Below are 21479 nucleotides of genomic sequence, written 5' to 3' on the forward strand. Positions count from 1 at the left end.
GGTATATTTTAAATGAATGATCACTGAATTAAGTTAAAAAATATTTGTTTTGTTTTCCTTCTTCTGCCCCCTCTCCCCATTTTCTCTGAATAGGGCAGGAAAAAAAAAGACATTAACCCACTAATTAAGTCAATTATTTTGGAGACTCAAAGGACTATGAAGTGATCTCCATATATAAATATTTAAGGATCTTTCTCATGCTCTGAAAATACGGTAGATGAACTTAAATATTTTTTTGTGTGTATACCTCCCTTCCCTGCTTTTTTAGCAGACAGTTGTTTTGAAACCACTGCTTTTCAATGTCCCCCTTGACCCTGAACTAAAATTGGGCATTTGGCCCTAGTTATTCTCAGTCCTTTCCTGTGAGTTCTAAAATCTTAATTCTAAATCCACAGTTCAGTTCACAAACTATTTTCATTCTTTTTTGGGGGGCTGGGGACTCAAACTACTTCTTATTTGACTTTTTTTCCATGTTTCACACTACTGATGATAATGTCCTTTAAAAATTTCTGTTCCTTGGTTTCCTCATTTTACTTGCTCCTAGACCCCTCTTTTTGACATCTTAATTTATTCCCAAAATGTTATTACTCAGACTTTCATTCTTGGTCTCTTAATCACTATACCACTTCTCACTCTTGGGTAATGCCAAATCAATGATTCCTAAATCCTTATCTTTAGCTCACACTTCTCCATCTGTTTGCCTACTGCATGTACTTCACTTAGTTGTCCCACAGTTACCTATGTGTGTGTTTAAATGCTTTTTCTTCTTACTCTTAAATCTATTTCCCTTACTTTGGTTAATTTCACAATCAGGATCTTCTAAGCCTTATTGGCTCATTCCTTTCTCTACCTTCTCCCTAGTGTCTAGGGTATACTGTTTTTCTTCCACCTTTCTAATGCATCACTCTTCCCATTTTCATTGCTCTTACCTGAAGGACTACTTATAACCAACCTGTCCCCTCTTTGGTGCTCTAGAGTGTTATCAAATTAGCTTTCTAGGAGCATTCTGACAATTTTAATGTCTACTTTACACCCTTCAGTGAGTTCATGAACTTTCTAGAGAAAGCCAAAGTCCTTTGGTTACAAGCTCCTCTCCTATGTCTTCCCACTCAATGCACTGGTAAAACAGACTTGTAGTTCTTCACATGCCCCATGTGGCTGGGCCTCTACACCTTGGTGAAGGCTATATTCTTTGCCTCAAGTGTCCCAGCCATCCTTGCCCACCTGGAAATTTCCATGCATCCCTGCAGGCTTAGCTTTAGCATTCCTTCTGTGAATGCCCCCTTGCTATATCCAGGGAGAGTCATCTAACTTCCTCTTGTGTCACCACTGTAATTATAACCTACCTCTACTGTATCACTTACTGTACTGTATTTTTTTTTTTTTTAAAGTCTCCTTTACTAGAATGTGAGCTCCTCAAGGGCAGGAAAAGGAACTTTATTCATTCTGGCATCTCCATGGCATAGTTTTTGGCATATAAACATTTAATAAATATTTGTTGAATAAATTGCTTTTAAAGTGACAAATTTATTATATGACAGGTCATACCTTCACTCCAAATACCTCCACTCACTTCACTCTACAGTAAGGGTCAGTAGACTCCCAAGGATTCATGGAATTTAGGGTGTCAATAAAACTGAAGTTCAATTTGAAATTGGGTGTGGTTTTTGGTGGGCCATGAAAGGGGTCTATTCTGGGAGCAGGTGGAGAACTCTCAGAGGAAAAGGCAGCATCACTGAGGAATTTCTTGAATAATGAAAGATAGCTGGGATTATGGGTTAAATAAATTGATTTCTGTTTATGATGCGAAGGGGAAAGAGGGAGGTGTCATAAATTCATACAAGAATTTTTCTTAGCTTAAATATGTAATACCTAATAACATTGGTATTTTAAAGTAGAGTATGTGGCACTTCATATCAAATTGGTGTATAATACTAAGCAACATAAAATTCAGATGCAAGTAATTGTGAGATCACTAAAAGAAAGCTGTCATCTAATTTCTAATATTTTTTTCTTTTCTATAGTAACACTAGGATTTTATCCTGGGATAGAAACTCAGTATAGTTCCTTAAGGGATATTAAGAAAGTCAGACCCCCAACCATAAAGCTCTAATTTAAAAAATGCAAGAAGACCAGACCCTTAAACAAAAGCACAAACACTTTTATTTTTAATAGTAGTGTTTTGTTACAATTTAGTGAAACAACAAATAAATACATTCATTGGCCACAGCTATACTTTTATAACCAGTTTAAAACTGATTATATAGCTGAGAAACACTGTTAAACAATAAAAAAGGCAGCTATGCATAAAAAAGCCACTTTAGCTATAAATTACATCTTCCATAAAACTACAACCAGCTACAATGAATGGTAAGAGTTTTGAAATTAATGACCATCCAAATGAAATAACAAATATTGCTAGTCACTGTAGAATTACACATTTAAGCAATGAAATTCACTTTCCTAATTAATGAATACAAAAGAAAGGTCTGAAATTGTCATCATGTGCTTCAGTGCAGGATGAACAGGGAATCGGTAGCCCTTTGATTTTATAAACAACTCCTTTCGAGACCAAACTTAAAGTGCTCCTAGTGCTTTGGAATTTTTAAGCAAAAATTGGGCCAGAGTTTAACTTTATTTGTCTTTGGTGATGTATTGTGTGAGATGTGTATCAGGAGAGAATGTAAGAATTTAGGTATCCTAGTCAGTGATAACAGGATAAACATACAAGTTCCAAATTTGATGTAATCAACTAGTGCAGCTAAAAGAACCAAGCAGTTTTATCTGAGAAAAAAATTAAACAATCTTTGTTTACCTGGTCAAATGGGAAATTTGATCTAAAAAAATTTATTTTATCACCTTGAACTTGAGGCTTAACAAAGACAACACAGATCTTTTCAGATAGCTGTAGATATTTAGATACCGAACATCATCAGCAAAATAAATAGTTGGCATTCTGAAATCTAGTAAGTGAGGATGTGGTAAAAATATACTGTTTTGTTGTCATCTTAATACCAAGGTTAACTTTTTCACTATAAAATTTTAAATAATTTGAGTATAAGAGAATTTATAAATAAATACCAAGCAACATTTATAAGTATGCATCTGATTGAATTTAAAGTCCTTTCATGCTCAATTTGGCAGCACATCTACTGAATTTAAAGTCCTTTGTGTCATAAAAAGAGAAAATTTGTTTGGCTTTGTACTAGCCTCCCTAAAGATAAAAAGCATTAACAATTTCATTTTTTCCTTAAGAGTTTCATCTACTGTTAAACTTTTGTGAAGTTCCTGTATCAGTTATTAAAAAGCTAAAAGATATTTTAAATAGGAGTAGAAATAAAACAACTTTCTAATCAAAGTAGAAGAAAAAGGACAGTTGTATTAGTTCCAATTCTGAAGAAAAAGATTAGAAGACAATTGTATAGAATCATCTTTAAGCATGTTGTAACAACTTCCCTGTTGCCTGTTCCCTTGGCTTCTTGAGGTATTCAGCGTCTACTTTTCATATAGACACTGGTAGAAAGTGCATTTTAAAATTCTGTATTGTCTTAGCCTATGATATGTATATATGTTTTAGACTTGGGGTTCTTCATTCAATACAGTTTCAATGTAATTCTAAAATATTCCAATATTGTTAACCTCTGGTTTTATACATACTTAGTTCATACTTTTATGTTAAGTTTGCTCATTTAGTATAGTGCTGGAATTAATTTGAATTCAATTTATTTTCCAAACCATATACAATGTATAAAAATGTAAAAACTAAAGGAGGAATTATATGCCTTACAAAGTATTGCACTTAAGATCACTGCAAAAATGTTTCATGATTGAATTTACCTGAGGACAATCCTGATTCAATAGGTAAGATCAACTATTTTGTTTTAGATCAGATGCTTTTGAAAATATTTGCATTTTAATTTAGAATGATGCATATTTTATGAACAATTCTTAAATGCATCTGTAAACTTGTTTAGTCCCAAGAAGTTTCTACCAAAATCTCCCTATGCAAAAATCACTATTGCTTTCTTGAAGAATCATGCTTAAACTACTACATATATATCTTAATTGTACAAAATAATCACTTGACCAATTCTACTCAAAGTAGCCACAGAATTTTCACTGGTATATTTTCTTCTTGAAGAAATTACTGTGGCTTTCCAAAGAACACTGCTGGTCATCACTGTAAAGGATTACTACTATTAGTTGTTTAAAATGATTGTTTGAATTATTTCAATTGGTATTTTAAGTTCATGCTTAAAAGAACTGTCTTCAATGATTACATATATTTAGTGAATTTTAAAATGAATGATGTATTTTTATGCCTTAACTGTGCACTGCTCACACCATAAAATTGTATTGAGTAAAAAGTCCACAGAGTACACCACAAAGTATATAGGCTTTGATTTTTGTAGAAAACTAGCCTTCCAATTTGGTGTACATAATATTCTAATGTGAACACTGGAGTATGACATTGGGGACTGCAGTGTACTCTTTCAGAACAAAGATAAAAGTGCAAATATGCAAATATGTGGTTGATGTTCTTAAGTCAGGATGTTTGGAGGCCTTAAAATTGAATCTCTCTTCTCCTGCTCCAAACTTTCCATTTTACTTGATTTTACTAAGCAGAGGTCAAAAGTAACAGCTGTGTTGTTCACCAAACACAGCCAGGTTTCCAGATTTTGTTTTCAGTTGCAACAGATAATGGAATGTTCATGTAGATGGGATTTAAACACGTCGAATATACATATTCATGAAAAACAATTTGAGAATCACAACTTGGTAATGCTATCAGTTTTGTGGTGTTACATATAAGCTGTGGTGACTGCTCATATCTAAATTACTACAAGTAAAGAGCAAAGGAGCCGTATCAGTCACAGGTCCATTCAGGTGGGGAGTGACTGTGTAAGTGTTGCTGCCACACCCAGTCATGGTGCCATACCAGCCCAAACTTTGCGAATTTGATAAACTGCAAAAAAAAAAAAAAATAAAAAAAATAAAAAAAGGGCGAAGAAGCAAAGACTGATCAGTATGTGAGAAATCACATTGGCAGTTTTAACATTTTCAATGAATTTCGTAACAGTATCAAATATGCTGAAATGATCTTTGACAAATAACAATGATTTTTTATAAAATCCAATGACTTTTATCTAATATCTTTGATATGTATCACACTGTATTACAAAAAGTATACATGCCTTTCAGAACTGGTAGAACTTATTAACTTATTATGATTAATAATAATAATAATATAGTGTTTATTTTATGCTAGGCTCTATTCTAAGACATATATATGTATGTATACAAACACACGTACACTCACTTAGCCTTCCCTACAATCCTATGTGCTAGGTTCTGTTATCTTCCCTATTTACAGATGAAAACATAGGCTCAAAGAACTGAGGTTAAGGAACTTATCCGAATGAAGTTAAAATCACCAAAAATATTCTATCAAGTTGAAAGAATTGCACAGGTGTGCATTAAGGTTTTCTCTTTGCCCTGATACAGAGCTAAGAGTACACTAATTAAAGACTTGTAATAGTTTTGGAACACGAGGGCATGGGAAAATTTCCTCTGGCACCTAAACTTCCCAAAAAATTGATCTAGGGTTTCTTTGTGGGTTTGGAACAGCACTAGGAATATAGAAATAGTTATGTAATCAGTACAACAGTATTCCTTCCTTGTTCATCCCTTTTCTACCCTTCCCAGCTTTAAAACAAGGGGTCCTGAAAATGAAATGAAATGCATTTTGCCCCCAAATACATTTTTCAAATTAAGGTATTATATAGGCTTTGAGTCAGATGGTAGTTCCCACATGGATTAAATATCTACTGCTTTAAGCTTCAGTATTACATGACATATTTATTGACATATCCCACCAAATCATCTTTTTAATATTTGGGTTAAAGCTTAGATTTGTTCTTTCAAGCTATTTCAGTATTAAATTCAGAATAAGTACTTTTTGTTACATCTACCTTCCTTCTCTTGAACTTCCCAGTCTTGGCAAGTCATCATCACTATCATATCGTCTTGGATTGTCAAAAAAGTAAGCTCTGGAACTATAACTGTGACTGTTTATCATGCCAGCAGGTGCCTGTGAATAAAGTATTAGATAGTACATGCTATTTAACTATGAAAGGAGGCTCGAGTCTATAATGACTTTTAGTTTAAAATTTTGCTAAAAATAGAAAATCAATGTGTTCCAAAATTTTTAAAAGTAAGGAAAATGAGCATTGGGGAGTAGTATGATGTCATACCAAATTCTGGCTCAATCTCTGTGCCCGGAAAAACAGTACCACTGACCATGCTGGCACATGTTCCCACAGAAAGAGGACCATTCCAAATACAATATAGTCTTCTCCACTTACATCTTCTACATGAGCCTGAAAATAGAGTATGGCAGAGCAATTTTTGTACCTGTTTTGGGTATAAGCAATCACCCTACATAATTGTCTTGCTTCTGGTTGGGTTAAGTTAAAATGCATCAATTACAAGCCTATAAATTCTAAAATTTTCTATATTTTGTGGTTTCTTAATGATATTTATCCTTTAAGGGACATAAAAATGCTTTGATGTTATGTAAAATAAAAGGTGTTAATTTGTTCAATGCATTAATTTATGAAAATAGTTTTAATCTTTGGATGACAAGGAATGATCTAATTTTTAGGCCCCATTGTCTAGAAAAAGTTACTTATAGAGAGACCATTATTTTAGCTGCTCCACTGGCACAACAGCACTCATTATTTTTTAAAAATATATGTATTTTTTAGTTGTAGGTGGACACAATACCTTTATTTTATTTTTATGTGATGCTGAGGATCAAACCCAGGGCCTCGCATGTGCTAGGTGAGCCTGCTACCACTGAGCCACAACCCCAGCCCCAGCCCCAGCACTTATTCTGAGTTAGACCTGTAACATGTTAAATCACTCAGCTCACAGCTACTTAAAATATGCTTTGGGGGCCTAATCTATGTATTGAATTTGTTTCTTTTCTACCAGATGTTGGGAGAGGGAAATGGGAAAAAAAAGTGAAGAGAATCTGCCACATGGAACCACATGTGAAAATTCCTTCTCCCTAGAAAGGTAAATTAAACATGGTATTTCTAGGTTGCCTTGAATTCAGTACAAAGTTAAATTAATAAAAAGATATGACATATAGTTTGTCCAACTGTACTTTTAGGAAGGGGATGGAGAATGCTGGGGATTTGAATATGTACAGCTAGTGTACTGGCAATAACTATAGTAAATACCTAGACACACAAGGAAATATAAATGCTCTCCAGTGATCAAGATTGGTAATGCCGTATTTCAAAGAAACTCACTATTTAAATATCTAAAACAAAACCAAATATTAATTATATGTAATTCTTGGGAATGAAGAGTTAATTTCATCCAAAAAATTAAAGACATACTCATATTCATTGTCTAATGACAGGCCATTAATTTATGTAGTATTATTTAAAAACCATCCTTTTATGATGGTTTATGATCAACTGGCTTATGACACTATTATTTACAAAAATAAAGGAAATATTCCTCGGAAAGTTCTCTCTGAAGAAAGATTTCAAGTGTCACATGAGCTTTAAGCATGATTTCTGAGAATAGAGATTCATAAATATGTGCATAAGTCAAACACTAAAATGTTCTAGCTAAGGCTAATTTAATTATCAATTATACTAATTGAAGATTGGCAATATGTGGTAGGTACTTACCTTATCTGAAAGATTATCCCAGCCATAATTAAAAGGACTTTCTAATGTATCCTGAGATATGGTGATCACCACCAAATTATAACAAGCTCTGGACGAGTAGAGAAGAATGACTACAGAACCTACGACGACAGTCTGGCACAGAGACATACCCTAAAAGAAATAAAATTCATCATTATGACATTTTGTACATTAGTCATCACAAGTTATTTGTCCACAGTAGCATGGTCACCTCTTGCAAAGCACTCCTAGAAAGCACTGAGTGGGCTCCTGTTGAAATAAACTCTTGATTATCTTGCTTTACAATTCCTATTCCTAGAATTACATGTTGTGTTTAATATGTGTAAGCTAATGTGTGTAAGTTTTTTGCCAACTTGCTAAATGGCAGCTGGAGGATGATTTTGTTCTGCCAAGGTTACCTATTCCCTTAAGTAAAAGATGAATAGACAAGTTGGCAAAGGAGCTGAACTTTAATTCATGCTAATCAGATAGTTTAGTCATGAGAAATGAATGGAAAACAAGCATCAGTCCATTTGATATGCTTAATTTCTGCTAAAAAGTTAGAAAAGAAAGTCAGTTCCTCAGCTATTATGGATTCCAGTCCATTAGAGAGGTGATGTTAGTTCCCTATTATGCCATTACATGGATGATAAAATGATCTAGGCACTCAAATATGCTTTCAAATACATAACATTTTAAGCCCATGATTTTCACCATTTTTCCAAATATAGAAAGCCCTTATAACTTAGTATTTCTCAACTGTAGTATGTACATTGGAGTGTACATATCACCTTTTGCAGGGATTCTTAACTTGGGGTTTTTATTTCAATACAGTTGGTTTCCTTTGTAATTCTATGTATTTTATCTTATGCATTAAAACCATTCTGAGAAGTGACACCATTTTCAAAGAGATCCCTGTAGAGTGTTTTGTAATTCTGTGTTTTGATTGTCATGAGACTAAGGGGCAATTATGACATTTGGGACACAAGGTCCAGGGATGTTATATGACCTGAAATTTACAGGGGAATCTTCCAAATGAAGAATTGTTCCCTCACTTTTGTAACTTTCAAATGTCTTCCTGAATATTCATGAAGATGAAGAAGCTTTTTATCTGGGCCTGAAATTAACTCTGTTTCACATATAAATAAAGTTTTATGTTTGCATAAACATATGCAATAATTTCCAGAAAATACATATAATGTGTAAATTAAGGGAAATTTGTGCTTTGTTTTGGTCAGAGTTTTATGAAGAGTTGTCCGAATATTTCAGAAAATGCTGACATTGACAGCAATACTACTTGGCATATGTGACCAAGGCAAAATACCTGTAACATTCTATATCTGCAACTGGCCCATTCATGGTTTCTATGTCTAGACACAAACATCTGACTAGTATATCATGCCCCAATTTATAATTGGCATAATTATCAATCGCCTTTTAAAATCTTACAATTAGGGTAATTATGTTGAATTTTATATGTGTAGAAGGTTAAAAATTATTAATTTCAGATAGAAACAAGTTATTAAAACTTTTTTTACTAGAGGGCTGTACTGGGGTTGGCATTGCTGTGAATCATTATTAAAAATGACTCCCTTATATAATGTATATTTTATACATGTTAGATGTGTATTTTATACATTTGAAAGATGTTGATACAATACCTTCTTTAATGTCATTTATGTTCAAAAATCTGAAACAATAAATGTTAACAAAAAAAAAAGTTAATCTAAAACCAATCCACATTTTTTTTTTTTTTTTTTTTTTTTTGAGAATGGTGTCTTGCTATTCTGCCCAGGTCTCCTGATAGCTGGGACTACAGATGCATAGCACTGCTCTCTGCTCAGGTTTAATTTTAAAAGTACTGTGCTATTAAAGAAAAGAAAGGTAACAAGAACAAGAAAACATAATTCTGTAAGAATTATCTAAAATAACCATAAAAAGTTTATATTCACTACTTTGACAAATAAGATGATAGCTGGAAAGAAATATGTTATAATATGGACAGCCTCTGTTTAAATTTGTAAATACTAATAAAAAATTTTTAAAAGGTTGTGAGAAAACAAAGACTCATAGAATAAAACAAAACAACCTGTAGCCAAATTATATACATAAAACAATGAAAGAAATTCATAGATTTAGAAAATGAAATAAGATTCATCTTGTAAAACACAGGATTACAAAATGAAAAATAAGGATCCAGCACCTGTGTAACCCCAATATCTACCCAAATACAGGACATTATCATTGATACCCAGTTCCTGCTTACCCCTTCCCCATCAGCCAAAGACCCAGGTATAAATACTCCCCTGCTTCTATTCTTATGGCTTAGTGCAGCTTGCCCTAGACCTTCATGTAAATGGAATCGCAGAATGTGAACTCCTGCAGGTTTCATTCAGTCCACGTTTTTAGGGTTTACCCATGTTGTTGGATGTATCAGTGGTTAGTTCTTTTTATTGCTGAGATGACCAAGTCTTCCTGTTTGCTCTTGAGTTTCCTGGGTTTAATGCTCATTGTCCTACATTCGAGAAAACTCCAAAGCAAAACTCCAAAGCAAACCAGGACAGTTAAATTATATGAATTCCACTGTATGACCCATAGAACTTGTTCGTAGGACAGTTTATCCATATTTCTGTTAATGGGCATCTTCTATGAACATTCTTGTACAGTTGTGTGTGTGTGTACTTTCACTTCTTTTGGGCAAATACCTTAGAGTGGAATTGATGGATTATAGGGGAGGTATAAGTTGAACTGTATTAAGAAATTGCCTTTTCTCCAAAAGGGATAGTTTTATACTTCAAACAAAGTATAAGAATTCCAGTTACTTCACTCAACTGTCCAATCCTAGGACTCATTTGGGGTTTCCAATCTTTTAATTTTAGTTCTGCTAATGGATGTATAGTAATATTTTGGTTTATCTTTCCCTGATGACTAATAATGTTGTGCTATTGGCCTTTTGTGTATTTTCCTCTTCTTCATTTTTTTTGGTACCAGTGATTGAACCCCCCTGGGGCACGTAAGCCCTAAGCTACATCCCCAGACCTTTTTTTATTTTGAGGCAGAGTCTCACTAAATTGCTTAAGGCCTTGCTAAGTTGTTGAGGCTGGTCTTGAGCTTGAGGTTCTCCTGCTTTAGCCTCCTGAGTCACTGGGATTGCAGGCATGCTCCACTGCACCTGGCTTGTATATCTTCTTTTGAAGAATCTACTCAAATTTTTGGACCACTTCTAAGTTAGGTTGTCTCTTTAAAAAAAAATCAGAGTTGTAGGCAGTCTTTATACATGTTGGACACCACTTCCTCATCAGATATGTGTACTGCAAATAAGTTTTGAAGTCTGTGGCTTGCCTTTGCATTTTTTGTTTTGATGAGAAATTTTAATTAAATCTAATTTATCAATTTATTCTTTTGTGGTTATTACTTTCTATGACCTAAGGAATCTTTGTACTCAAGTTTTCTTTTAGAAACTTTTTTTGTGGGGAGGGTGGAGAGGGTGGTCCTGGGGATTGGTTGAATTCAGGGATGTTAAACCACTTAGCTACATGCCCAGTCCTTTTTGTTTTTGAGATGGGGTGCCTCTAAATTGCTGAGACTGGCCTCAAAAGTGTGATTCTCCTACTTCAGCCTCCTGGGTCACTGGGATTACAGGTGTGTGCCACAGCACCCAGCACTAGTAAATTTTTTTTTTTTTTTTTGAGGTGCTGGGGATTGAACTTGACAGGCAAGCACTTTACGAACTGAGCTATATCCCCAGCCCACCAGGAACTTTTTAAGTGCTCAGTAATCATATATGGCTAGTAATCATACTGAATATTACAGGTATAGAATATTTTCATTATCACAGAACATTCTATGGAAAAGCACTACTTTCAATATTTTATGATCTTTGGTTCCATATAAATTTTGGAATCAATTTTTCAATTTCTTTTTTCAAAACCACTTTATTAAAATATGATTGACATACAAAAATTGGACACATTTAACATATACAACCTGATGAGTTTGTCAACTTGTCAATTTCTATTTTTTAAAAAATGCATGGGAAAATATGATGGGGATTGCATTCAATATATACATCAAATTGAGGAGAACTGCCATCTTAACGACTACATCTTCCAATCCATGAACATAGTATAGCTCTTCATTGATTTAGGTCTTCTTTAGTTTCTCTCAGAAACATTTTGTAGTTTTGCAGGATAGAGATCATGCTTTTAGAAAAATTATTCAATCTCTTTTTAAAAAAATACTACTGTAACTTTGTCTTTGAATTTAATTTTCTCATTGATTCTTCCTGGTATATTAAAAAATATAATTAATTTTTGCATTTTGACCTGAACACTTGCTAAATTCACTGTTTAGTAGTTAATAGATTCCTTAAGATGCTCTCCATAAAGTCATGTTTTCTGCAATGAAAGATAATTTTTTAAAAAAATTTTTAGTTGTAAATGGACACAATACATTTATTTTATCTGTATTTTTTTTATGTGGTGCTGAGGACTGAACCCAGTGCCTCACACATTCTAGGCAAGTGCTTTACCACTGAGCTACAACTGCAGCCCCAATTTTATTTCTTAATTCATAATTTTATACTTTTTCTAGCTATATTAGACTATGGAATATAAATGGTGAGTGTTGACATTCTTTTTTGTTCCAAACTTAGGAACAGAACATTGATATTTAAGTATGATAGTGATTGTAATATCTAAGTAGGATATTGACTGTAAATTTTTTAAAAGGGTGCTGAATTTTGCCAAATGCTTTTTTTTTTTTTACTACTATTGAAATAATGTGGATTTTCTTCTTTGTTCTCTTACTGTGTGAATTACATTTATTATTGTTCAAATGTTAAAGCAGTGTTGAATTCCTGGATAAATTCCTATGGTCATGATATATTAGATTTTTAGTCTGTAAGTATAAATGAAGGGTAAGATTTTATAATTTTTATTTATTTTGTAATATTTTTGTTAGGTATTGGTACTGGGTAATGCTCATAAAACTTGTTACCGAGTGGTTTTATTTCTTTTTTCTTTTGGTTTTCTTTAGTATATTGGACATGTTTCTAATACAAACTATGAGAAAGCAATTCCAATTTAATGGAAGAGATGCCAAAAGATTCAAGATTAATGTTATCATTAGCATGTAAAACTGAAGGAAAGATCAGTGAATTGTGCTCATAGAATTTTGCCCTCATGGGAGATGTAAGGGTCGACCCAAAGTCATTAATAGAAAGATGAAAGATGGACCCTCAGAGCATGGGTTTCTGGCTAGAATTTGCTCCTTGCTCTCTATGTCAATTTTTTCTCCCAGACCCCTCAGGCTGATTTCTCTAGGTTAATATAGTGATCATGTTTGCTGTAGTAGAGAAAGGAAGTGATGGGCTGAACCCAGTGGCAGTGTTGAAAAGCTTCCAGAATCTCACTTGGCCCAGGCTTCTCCAGGGAAGATGGACAGAGGGAAAGGAGGTGCTGGCACCAAGTGAGGGCTTAACATAGGGCTCTGGAAAGTTTAGAGGAGCTGGAGTCCCAGGTGTCAGGATATGCCTGGATAGTAATGAACTCCTATGGCCATGAGAGTCTGCAATGCTCATACAAGGAGAGCAGTCCAAACCCCATCATGCATAAGCAGATGGAGCCATGAGAGGAATGACAAAGGGACTTGCCCTAACCTGTCTCCCATGTGGGACTGACCTAGCCCCATTAAGCCCATGGTGGGCAGCCTGGGAGAGTATTGGTCAGGGTAGCCCAGTGTTGGACACGATACCATGAAGACAGACCCCATCTGGTTTCTGAGGTGAGCTGGTTCATCTCTATCCCTCAAAGCCTTTGGACATGTATAGAGCTGAAGGAGGTCTTGCTGGCTGAGACTTTGGAAAGCTCCCTCTAGTGAGACTGGGCAGGGGTGGCAAGGTGGGGGTGGGGAATGCCTTGAGAAAGCAGCTGAGGAATAGATGGATTGGGATTTCCAGAGACTTCAGAGATGATGCCTGGCCCGACAGGAATTATGATTCAATGCTCCGACTTGGGGCTAATTTGCCAAATGAGGTAGTTCCATCCAGACTTCTATAGGCAGGGTTGGTCTGGGAAGACAGAAAACAGGCCTTCCCAAGACTCATGGGGATGAAAAGTGGCCAAGAAAAGCTAGATTTGGGCTTCCAGAATGCAATGAGAAAAATAGAGGGCTGTAAAGGACTCTAGGTGCAGGCTGAGCTGATGGTGCCTTCTATTCATGATTCTGATCCTGACATTGGCTTAGAGGCAGATCTTCCAAAGCCCCTAAGGAGATAAAGGGACCAGTTAGAGGATGGGCCTTGGGGCATCCAAGGGCACAAGGTGTGACAGCCACCCCTATGGAACTCAGCAGGGACCACAGAGTTCCAGCCTCAGTTTGTTCTCAGAGCAAGAAGCATGGCATGGGGTTTGGGGGTTTCAGTCCTAGAGACAAGGGCAGGGTTGCAGGTCTGTCTTCTTGGCATGGGAATATTTGGGATTCCCTAGCTGGGCCACCCAGATCACCCTTCTGGAACATCCAGCTCTCTCCTCTCTCCTCAGTGGACAGGAGAGTGGGTGAGAGGGCAGCTTCACCCAGTAGGAGCCACCATCTCCTCTCCATGGGACACCTGGCCCCTCTTCTGGGCAGGACCCCCAGGATCACACAGGCATGTCTAGATCTCCATGTCCACAGGGCAAATGTTGCCTGTTTTGTGCTTTCTGACCCACAGCTCTCTCTCTTTGGCTGGGTCCACTTTTTGAAGCAGTTGGTCCACAGGTTCAACTGTGCTTTGGTTGAACATGTCCGTCTCTGGCCACAGCTGTGTGTACTGGCACAAATGTTGCCGGATCATCTCCACCTTCTCCACTTCCAGCCACTCCAGCTCCAAAGTGATGGTCACCATCTCTTCAAACCACTTGGACTATGTAGAGGTCCACACACCTGAGCACATGAGGTCATCATCAGCCTGTGTGGACTTCCACCGTGTCTTCTTGATGTCCTCCTCTGTCTTGTTGTTCAGCTTGATCTCCAGCTGCTGCACCTTCATCTCCAGGTCTCTCTGTTGCTCTGTGAGGGCTTTCTGGGCCTTCTTGACCAACGCACAGCAGCTGGCAAGTTGCTTTCAGAGGTCAAAGACAGGGTGGTCATACCTTTTCATGTCTTTCTTGAAGTTCTCACGAAGTTCATTAGGGGCTTCTCTACCTTGATGTGAAGCTTGGCAGAGAACTTGAGATGAACTTCTGCTTCATCTGCCAGGCTCTTCACCTGAGCCCACGCTTCTCCCAGGGAGCTTCCTCCTGTACAGTCAAGGAGTTCTGAGAGAGCTTAGCCAAGTTCTTTGCATATTCTCCAATCTTTATCCTCTCAGACATTTCTTTCTGCATTTGTTTGCCCTTCAGTTGCTTTTGGAGCAGCAGTTTGAACCCCACCATGGTGCCATTGCCTTGGGGGGTCTTTCTTATCAGCCCAGAAGTAGTCACAGTAGCTCCACTCCCCTGGCTTCAGCAGCTGCTGTTCAGCCTTGTGTCTGGGTGAGGGAATGTCATGCAATTTATCATCTTCTCTGTGTGGTCACCTTTATTTTCAAAATTATATATTTTGTCTTCATTGCCTAAGGTTCTGTCTTCCAGTGGTCTCCTCTGTTGATGCTACTTTCCATTGAATTTTTATTTTGGTTTATTGATTCCTTCATTTCAAAGATTTCTTCTAGATGTCTTTTCAGGATCTTCATCTCTATTTAAGTTTTCTTCCATCTCCTGAAGCACAGCTCTGATTTCACTTTATATCCTCCTTAAAATGATGGAGCTGTTTTACTAAGTAAACTCTGAACTCTGACATTTCTTCTACCGTGTTGTCAATGGAATCTATAATTGGAGCATCCTGGATTGTTCAGAGCGCTTTATTCCTTTTTTTTTTTTTTTTTTTTTTTTTTTCATTTTGCTTGTGTGTCTTCCCATTTAGCCATGGGGATCTGAGGCAGTAGTTTCTAGCCTGTAGGCTTATAGTGTCCCTGAAGGTTTCCAGTATCTCATAAATCCGGGTTTCAGTTTCCGTAAGCTCCACCATGCTGCAGTCCCAAGAAGTCTCCTGGATCACAGATGATAAACTAGTTTTGGTGTTTTTTATACATTTTTCCCCCCTTAGAGACTGGGTCTTGTTGTTGTCTAGGCTGACCTCCTCCTGCCTTAGCCTCCTGATTAGCAGGAACTACAAGTGTGCACCACTGTGCCTGACCTATTTGTTGTTTAAATATTTGTTAGAATTAACCAGTGAAACCTTCTGGGTCTCTAGTTTTCATTGAGAAAAACATCTAATAACAAATTTAATTTCTTTAATAATATAGGGCTACTCAGATTTTGCATTTCATCATTTTTTTTAAGGTTATGTATATATTTTTTGGCACTGGGGATTGAACCCAGGGCCTTAGACCACTGAACTACACCCTGAGTCCCAAGTTGTATTTTTTTTAACAGTGTCCATTTCATCTGTCAACTTCACTGGCAAAGAATGTTCACAATACTCATTTTTCTTTTAATAAGATCAAGAGGAATGATCTCCCTCTTTTATTCATAGCATAAGCAGTTTGTATTTTAATCTTTTTTTGTATAAATCAAATTTATTGATCTATTCAGAGTCAACTTCTGGCTTTAATTTCTCATTTCTTTCATTGGTTTCTATTATTTTCTTGATCCTTCCACCTGCTTCCCAGTTTCTAAGTAAGAAATTTATGTCATTGATTTTTATCTTTCTTTTCTAATGTAGTATTTTAAGCTACAAATTTCCCTTCAAATACTATTTGGCTGCATTCCCACAAATTTTGATATCTTGTATTTCATTAGCCTTCAGTTTGAAATGTTTTCCCTAGTGATTTCCTTTTGCCCATGGGTTTTGTCTGTTTCCTTATATACATATGCAAATGTACTGTTACTAATATTTAATTGCATCACAGCCAGAGAAGAGCATTCTGATTCCAGTTTTGAATGCATTCGGATTTGTCTTATGTTCATTGTGTGATTTGTTTTCATGACCATTTCCATGATCAATTGAGAGAAATGTTTCTTCTCCAGTTACAAGGCATCAAGGCACTGATAGTGTTCAGATTTTCTATGTATACTGATGTTTGTTTTATTATCTGCTGAGGATGGGGTATTAAAATCTCCAACTATGATTGTTGGTTTATGTATTTTACCCTTTATTTCTTACTAATTTAGCTTCATAACCACGTTTATGATTATGTGTTGATGAAACATAGCTTTTTATATCTGGTAGTAGTTTCTGCTCCCTGATGAAATATACATTTTTATATTTGATAATACTCTCTTAGTCTATTTTATCTGATATGAATGTAGCCTTCTATGCTTAATGAATGCATACTGATTTCTATCTTTTTATTTTCAACCTATTATATGCCTTTAAATATATTTAAAGTACATTTTAGGAACAAGGATATAGATGACCTTTAAAAAAATCAGTTTTGGGGCCAGGTTTGGTGGTGTATGCCTGTAATTCCAGAAGTTTGGGAGGCTGAGGCAGGATGATTGTGAATTCAAATCCAGCTTCAGCAACTTAGCAAGGCCCTGTCTCTAAATAAAACACAAAAAAGGGATGGAGATGTGGCTCAGTGGTTAAGTGCCCCCAAGTTCAAAACCCTGTACCAAAAAAACCCAAAAAATCCAAACAAATGAACAATAACAACAACAACAAAACCCAAAGCCAGTCTCAGCAAGGTCCTGGGTAACTTAGTGAGATCCTGTCTCAAAATAAAAAATAAAAAGGACTGGGGATGTGGTTCAGTGGTTGTGTCCCTCGGTTCAAACCCTGGTACCAAAATAATAATAATAAATAAAAATTAAAAAATCAATTTTGGTTGTCTGGTTTTTTTTGGTGTGTGTGTGGGGGGTGGTTCATACTTGAAACAGGGTCTCACTAGGTTGCCCAAGCTATCCTGGATCTCTGGGTTCAGGAAATCCTATTTCAGCTTCCTCAGTAGCTGGGACTATAGGTCCATACTACTTGCCCAGTTTTTTTTGGTGGGGGTGGGTACCACGGATTGAACTCAAGGGCATTTGACCACTGAGTCACATCTCCAGCCCTACTTAGTATTTTATTTAGAGACAGGGTTTCATTGAGTTGCTTAGAACCTCACTTTTGCCAAGGTTGGCTTTGAACTCCTTATACTTCTGCCTCAGCCTCCTGAGCCGCTGGGATTACAGGTGTTCACCACTGCACCTGGCCTGCCCAGTTCTTGATGGTCTATTTTTAAACAAATAACATTTAATATAATTAGGGCTATGTTTGGGTTTGGATCTTATATTTTACTTTGTTTTCTGTTTGCCCCTCTTGTACTATGTTGTTAGTGTTGCTCTAGGACAGCAGTTTTTAAAGTGGAGTCAAAAGGACCCTAAAGATCAAAATCAAACAAACGAAAAAAACTACTTAAGCTAAACATGGTGGTGCACACCTGTAATCCCAGCCACGTGGGAAACTGAGGCAGAGAGATCTCAAGTTTGAGGCCAGCCTGGGCAATTTGGTGAGACCCTGTCTGAAAATAAAAAAGGCTGAGAATGTAGTTGCCTGGTAGAACACCCCTGGGTTCAATCTCCGGTACTTCAAAAATAAAAATTAAAACAAGAAAATAGTATGACTTTATTCTTTTTGTGTGTGAGTGTGTTTTTTTTTTTTTTTGACTTTCATTCTATCTTGAGTGTTGTTTTCTGAAGCTACATGATATGTGATGGTGTCATCTCTTTGTGTGCATGTTGTTCTTCTGTTTTCTATGATTTCTGATACAGTTGAGTTAGGGTATAATATCTAACATTTTCAGATATTAACTGTTCTCTGTACTTTTACTGGGTTCTTGCTATTTCCATCATACTACTATACCACTGAAACTTTTATCATTTAATAAATTTTATTTTGAAATCCCCAATTTTTTCTTGCAACTACATGGAAACACAAGAATTTATACACCATGTGTTTAACAATATTTAGAATTTTCTTCAGAAACTTAAAACTCATTTGGTATGAAACTCATTTTCAAAATCAACATTTTATAATTTTTGAGAGGATCTCTGGGAAGGAAGCTTGGGTGGTCTCTTTTGTTAGGAAGATACAGTGAGAATCCAATCATTGGCTCTAAGAGAGGTTGTAACTGACAAATAATTAAGGCTCACAAAGTCCACACCTCTCAGTATATGGAACTTGAAAGTAGAAGATGAACAAATATTCATGTAGGGTCATTAATCATGGGAGAAGGAACAAATTTTTGACTTTCCAGATTATAAGGATGCTTTTGATTGAATAAAGTGAGTAGGGCAGGAAAAAAAAAAAAAAAAAAAAAAAAAAAAAAAAAAAAAAAAAAAAATCAACATTTTAACTCTAAAATGAAAAAAAACTTTTTCATACTTTAGATTGTTGTCTTAGAAATGGGAAATTATTATTTAACAGGTAGAGTTTCAGTTTGAGAAAAATGTTCTGGAAATGGATAGTCGTATGGTTGCACAACATGAATGTACCTAATATCACTGAACTTACATTTAAAACTGTTAAAATGGTAATTTCATGTTATTTTAGTATAATTAAAAAAAATCTCTCAACACATAGCTCCCCTCTCTACCGCTAAGATACTGAGAAAGATGGAAGTACCAGAGAGCTCTGACTCACTGAGGGGAAGAATCCACTTTAAAGGAAATATATAGATAACAGACAAAAATATTATAAAAGTTATGTTTCAATAGGCATCATAAATGTGAAGAATTTACCTTATTATGTCGTCTGTAAGAGAACATTTTGAATACTATTATGGTCCAAGTTAAGCCACAGCATCGTTTGAGACCATTCAGAGCTTAAAGCAAAAGGAATTGAAAATTTAAATGCATGTGTGATGAATGCTTTAAACATCAAATAATGTTTTCATAACTCTTCATATTAGAAATGAGAAAGTCACTGGAAATTTTTTTTCAGGTTAAAAATGTAAATGATTTTAAAGTGATTGTATGCTTCATTATCATGCATTCCTAGTTAAAAACATTCATTCAAGAATATCTTTGATGAAGCAGTGAATGTATTAAATATCAACCCTACAGTGTTAGGTTATTTGTGTGATGAGTTACCCCTAATGCACTTCTGCTTTATCCTAAATACAGTGGTGTTCTACAGGAAAACTATTTATGTGATTGATTTGGGAGTGGAACTAACTTTTTTTTTTCTTCATAGAACACCACTTTCTACTTCATGGAAACTATGGCAGACAAACAACGATTATTCAGTATTCAGAGTTGGCAACTAGGCATGTTTGTTTGCTTTTCCCAAAATAAACAAAATGAGACTATCACTTCAAAGAAAGCTTATGGAAGTTTTTATTGCCAATATGAAATTTGAACTTTCAAGAGAAAATAGAATTTTGGGAAACTTGTACACACTTGTATCCATAATTGATTCTCCAAACCAACCTTTACTGATGAGATGGTGTGATATTAGCACATGTGATTTTGGACATTTTGTAATGAAATATGTCAACATGTAGAAGATATGTTACCACTCTTTTCCAAATGATCAATGCTTGATGTTACAGAATTACTCAAAGTGCAAGATATGTTGATGGAGAGTACACAAGGCTCACTAATACGATTTTAGATTCTATATGACCACTGACCTTTACAGAACCTTGATTTCTTAATTTTGTAGTATTAAAATATCCACAGATATATGAAAAGTCTATTGAATTCTCCATTTTCCAGCTACATATACTGGAAAAGGAGAGAGGCTTTCTTCATGTACTTCAACCTAAACGACAAATCAACACACTGAATGCAGGAGCAGACATGAAAACCCAGCTGTCTTCTATTAAGCCAGACACCAAGGAGACTTGCAAAATGTAAAATAATGCCAATCTTCTTTTTTGTTTTAGAAAATATGATTTTAACAAAATGTTGCTATTTATATTAACATGTAATGGGTCTATTATTTGAATTAAATGAATAAACATTTTTATAATTTCTCAATTCTTATTTCTAATGTTTGTGGCATTGGATATAATGTACATAAAAACAAATCTTTTGAATCCTTAATAATTTTTAGGTGTGTAATAGGGTCTCAGGACCAAAAAGCTTGAGAACCAGCACTCTAAAGATTATGATACATATCCTTAACTTTTTATGGTCTTATCCCTGTCCTTTATGCCATAGTTGTTATATGTAACAGTAGTACATTGCATCTACATATGTAAGCCTCATATTATATTATTTTGCACAGTCTTATATATTTTAAAGAAATCATATTTACTATTTCTTGTGTTCTTCATTCCTTCCCAAACAGCTGGAATTCAAGCCATTTTTCTCATTTTGTAGAACTTTTCTTAACATTTCTTGTAGTTCAGGTATGCTGGTAATTACCCAAGTTTTCTTTTATCTGAAAAAGTTATTTGTTTTTTTAAAGAATATTTTCACTGGAGCCAGGTGCAGTGGTGAACCCCCACAATCTCAGCTACTCAGCTGGCTAAGGCAGGAGGCTTGCAAAGTTAGAGACCAGCCTGGGCAACTTCGTGAGACCCTGACTCAAAAATAAAAGAAATGGAAATGTGGGTCAGCGGTATAGCACCCAAGGGTTCAATTCCTACCACAGATAGTAATAGAGAATATTGTCACTTGATATAGATTTCAGAGTTGAAATCCTTTCTTTTCGCATTCAAAGATGTTTTCATGTCTTTAACTCTTCATATGATAAAAAATGAGATATCATTTGAATTCGTTCTCTGATGTAAGTCTGTGATTTGTTTTTTAATTCTTTTAC

At 35.4% G+C, this 21479-nt stretch overlaps 1 protein-coding gene and 1 long non-coding RNA gene across 2 annotated transcripts in view; one reads left to right on the forward strand and one right to left on the reverse strand.

Annotated features, from left to right (window-relative positions):
* Nucleotides 1–2146: 2146 nt before the first annotated feature.
* Nucleotides 2147–21479, reverse strand: part of GPR137C (G protein-coupled receptor 137C) — a 59172-nt gene continuing 39839 nt past the window's right edge. Inside the window, exons 4-7 of the mRNA XM_079121277.1 lie at nt 7710–7859; nt 6255–6380; nt 5973–6091; nt 2147–4966 (exon numbers count right to left, since the gene is read on the reverse strand). Of these exons, the coding sequence (XP_078977403.1) occupies nt 4789–4966; nt 5973–6091; nt 6255–6380; nt 7710–7859 (573 nt within the window). The 3' untranslated portion in view covers nt 2147–4788. The remainder of the gene's footprint in view (nt 4967–5972; nt 6092–6254; nt 6381–7709; nt 7860–21479) is intronic.
* On the forward strand, nt 6376–21117 carry LOC306650048. Its single transcript, XR_013760794.1, has 2 exons — nt 6376–7080; nt 20429–21117. It is a non-coding gene; the product is annotated as an uncharacterized lncRNA (long non-coding RNA).

Source organism: Sciurus vulgaris (genome assembly GCF_902686455.1).
Source record: "Sciurus vulgaris genome assembly, chromosome: 2".
NCBI lineage: Eukaryota > Metazoa > Chordata > Mammalia > Rodentia > Sciuridae > Sciurus > Sciurus vulgaris.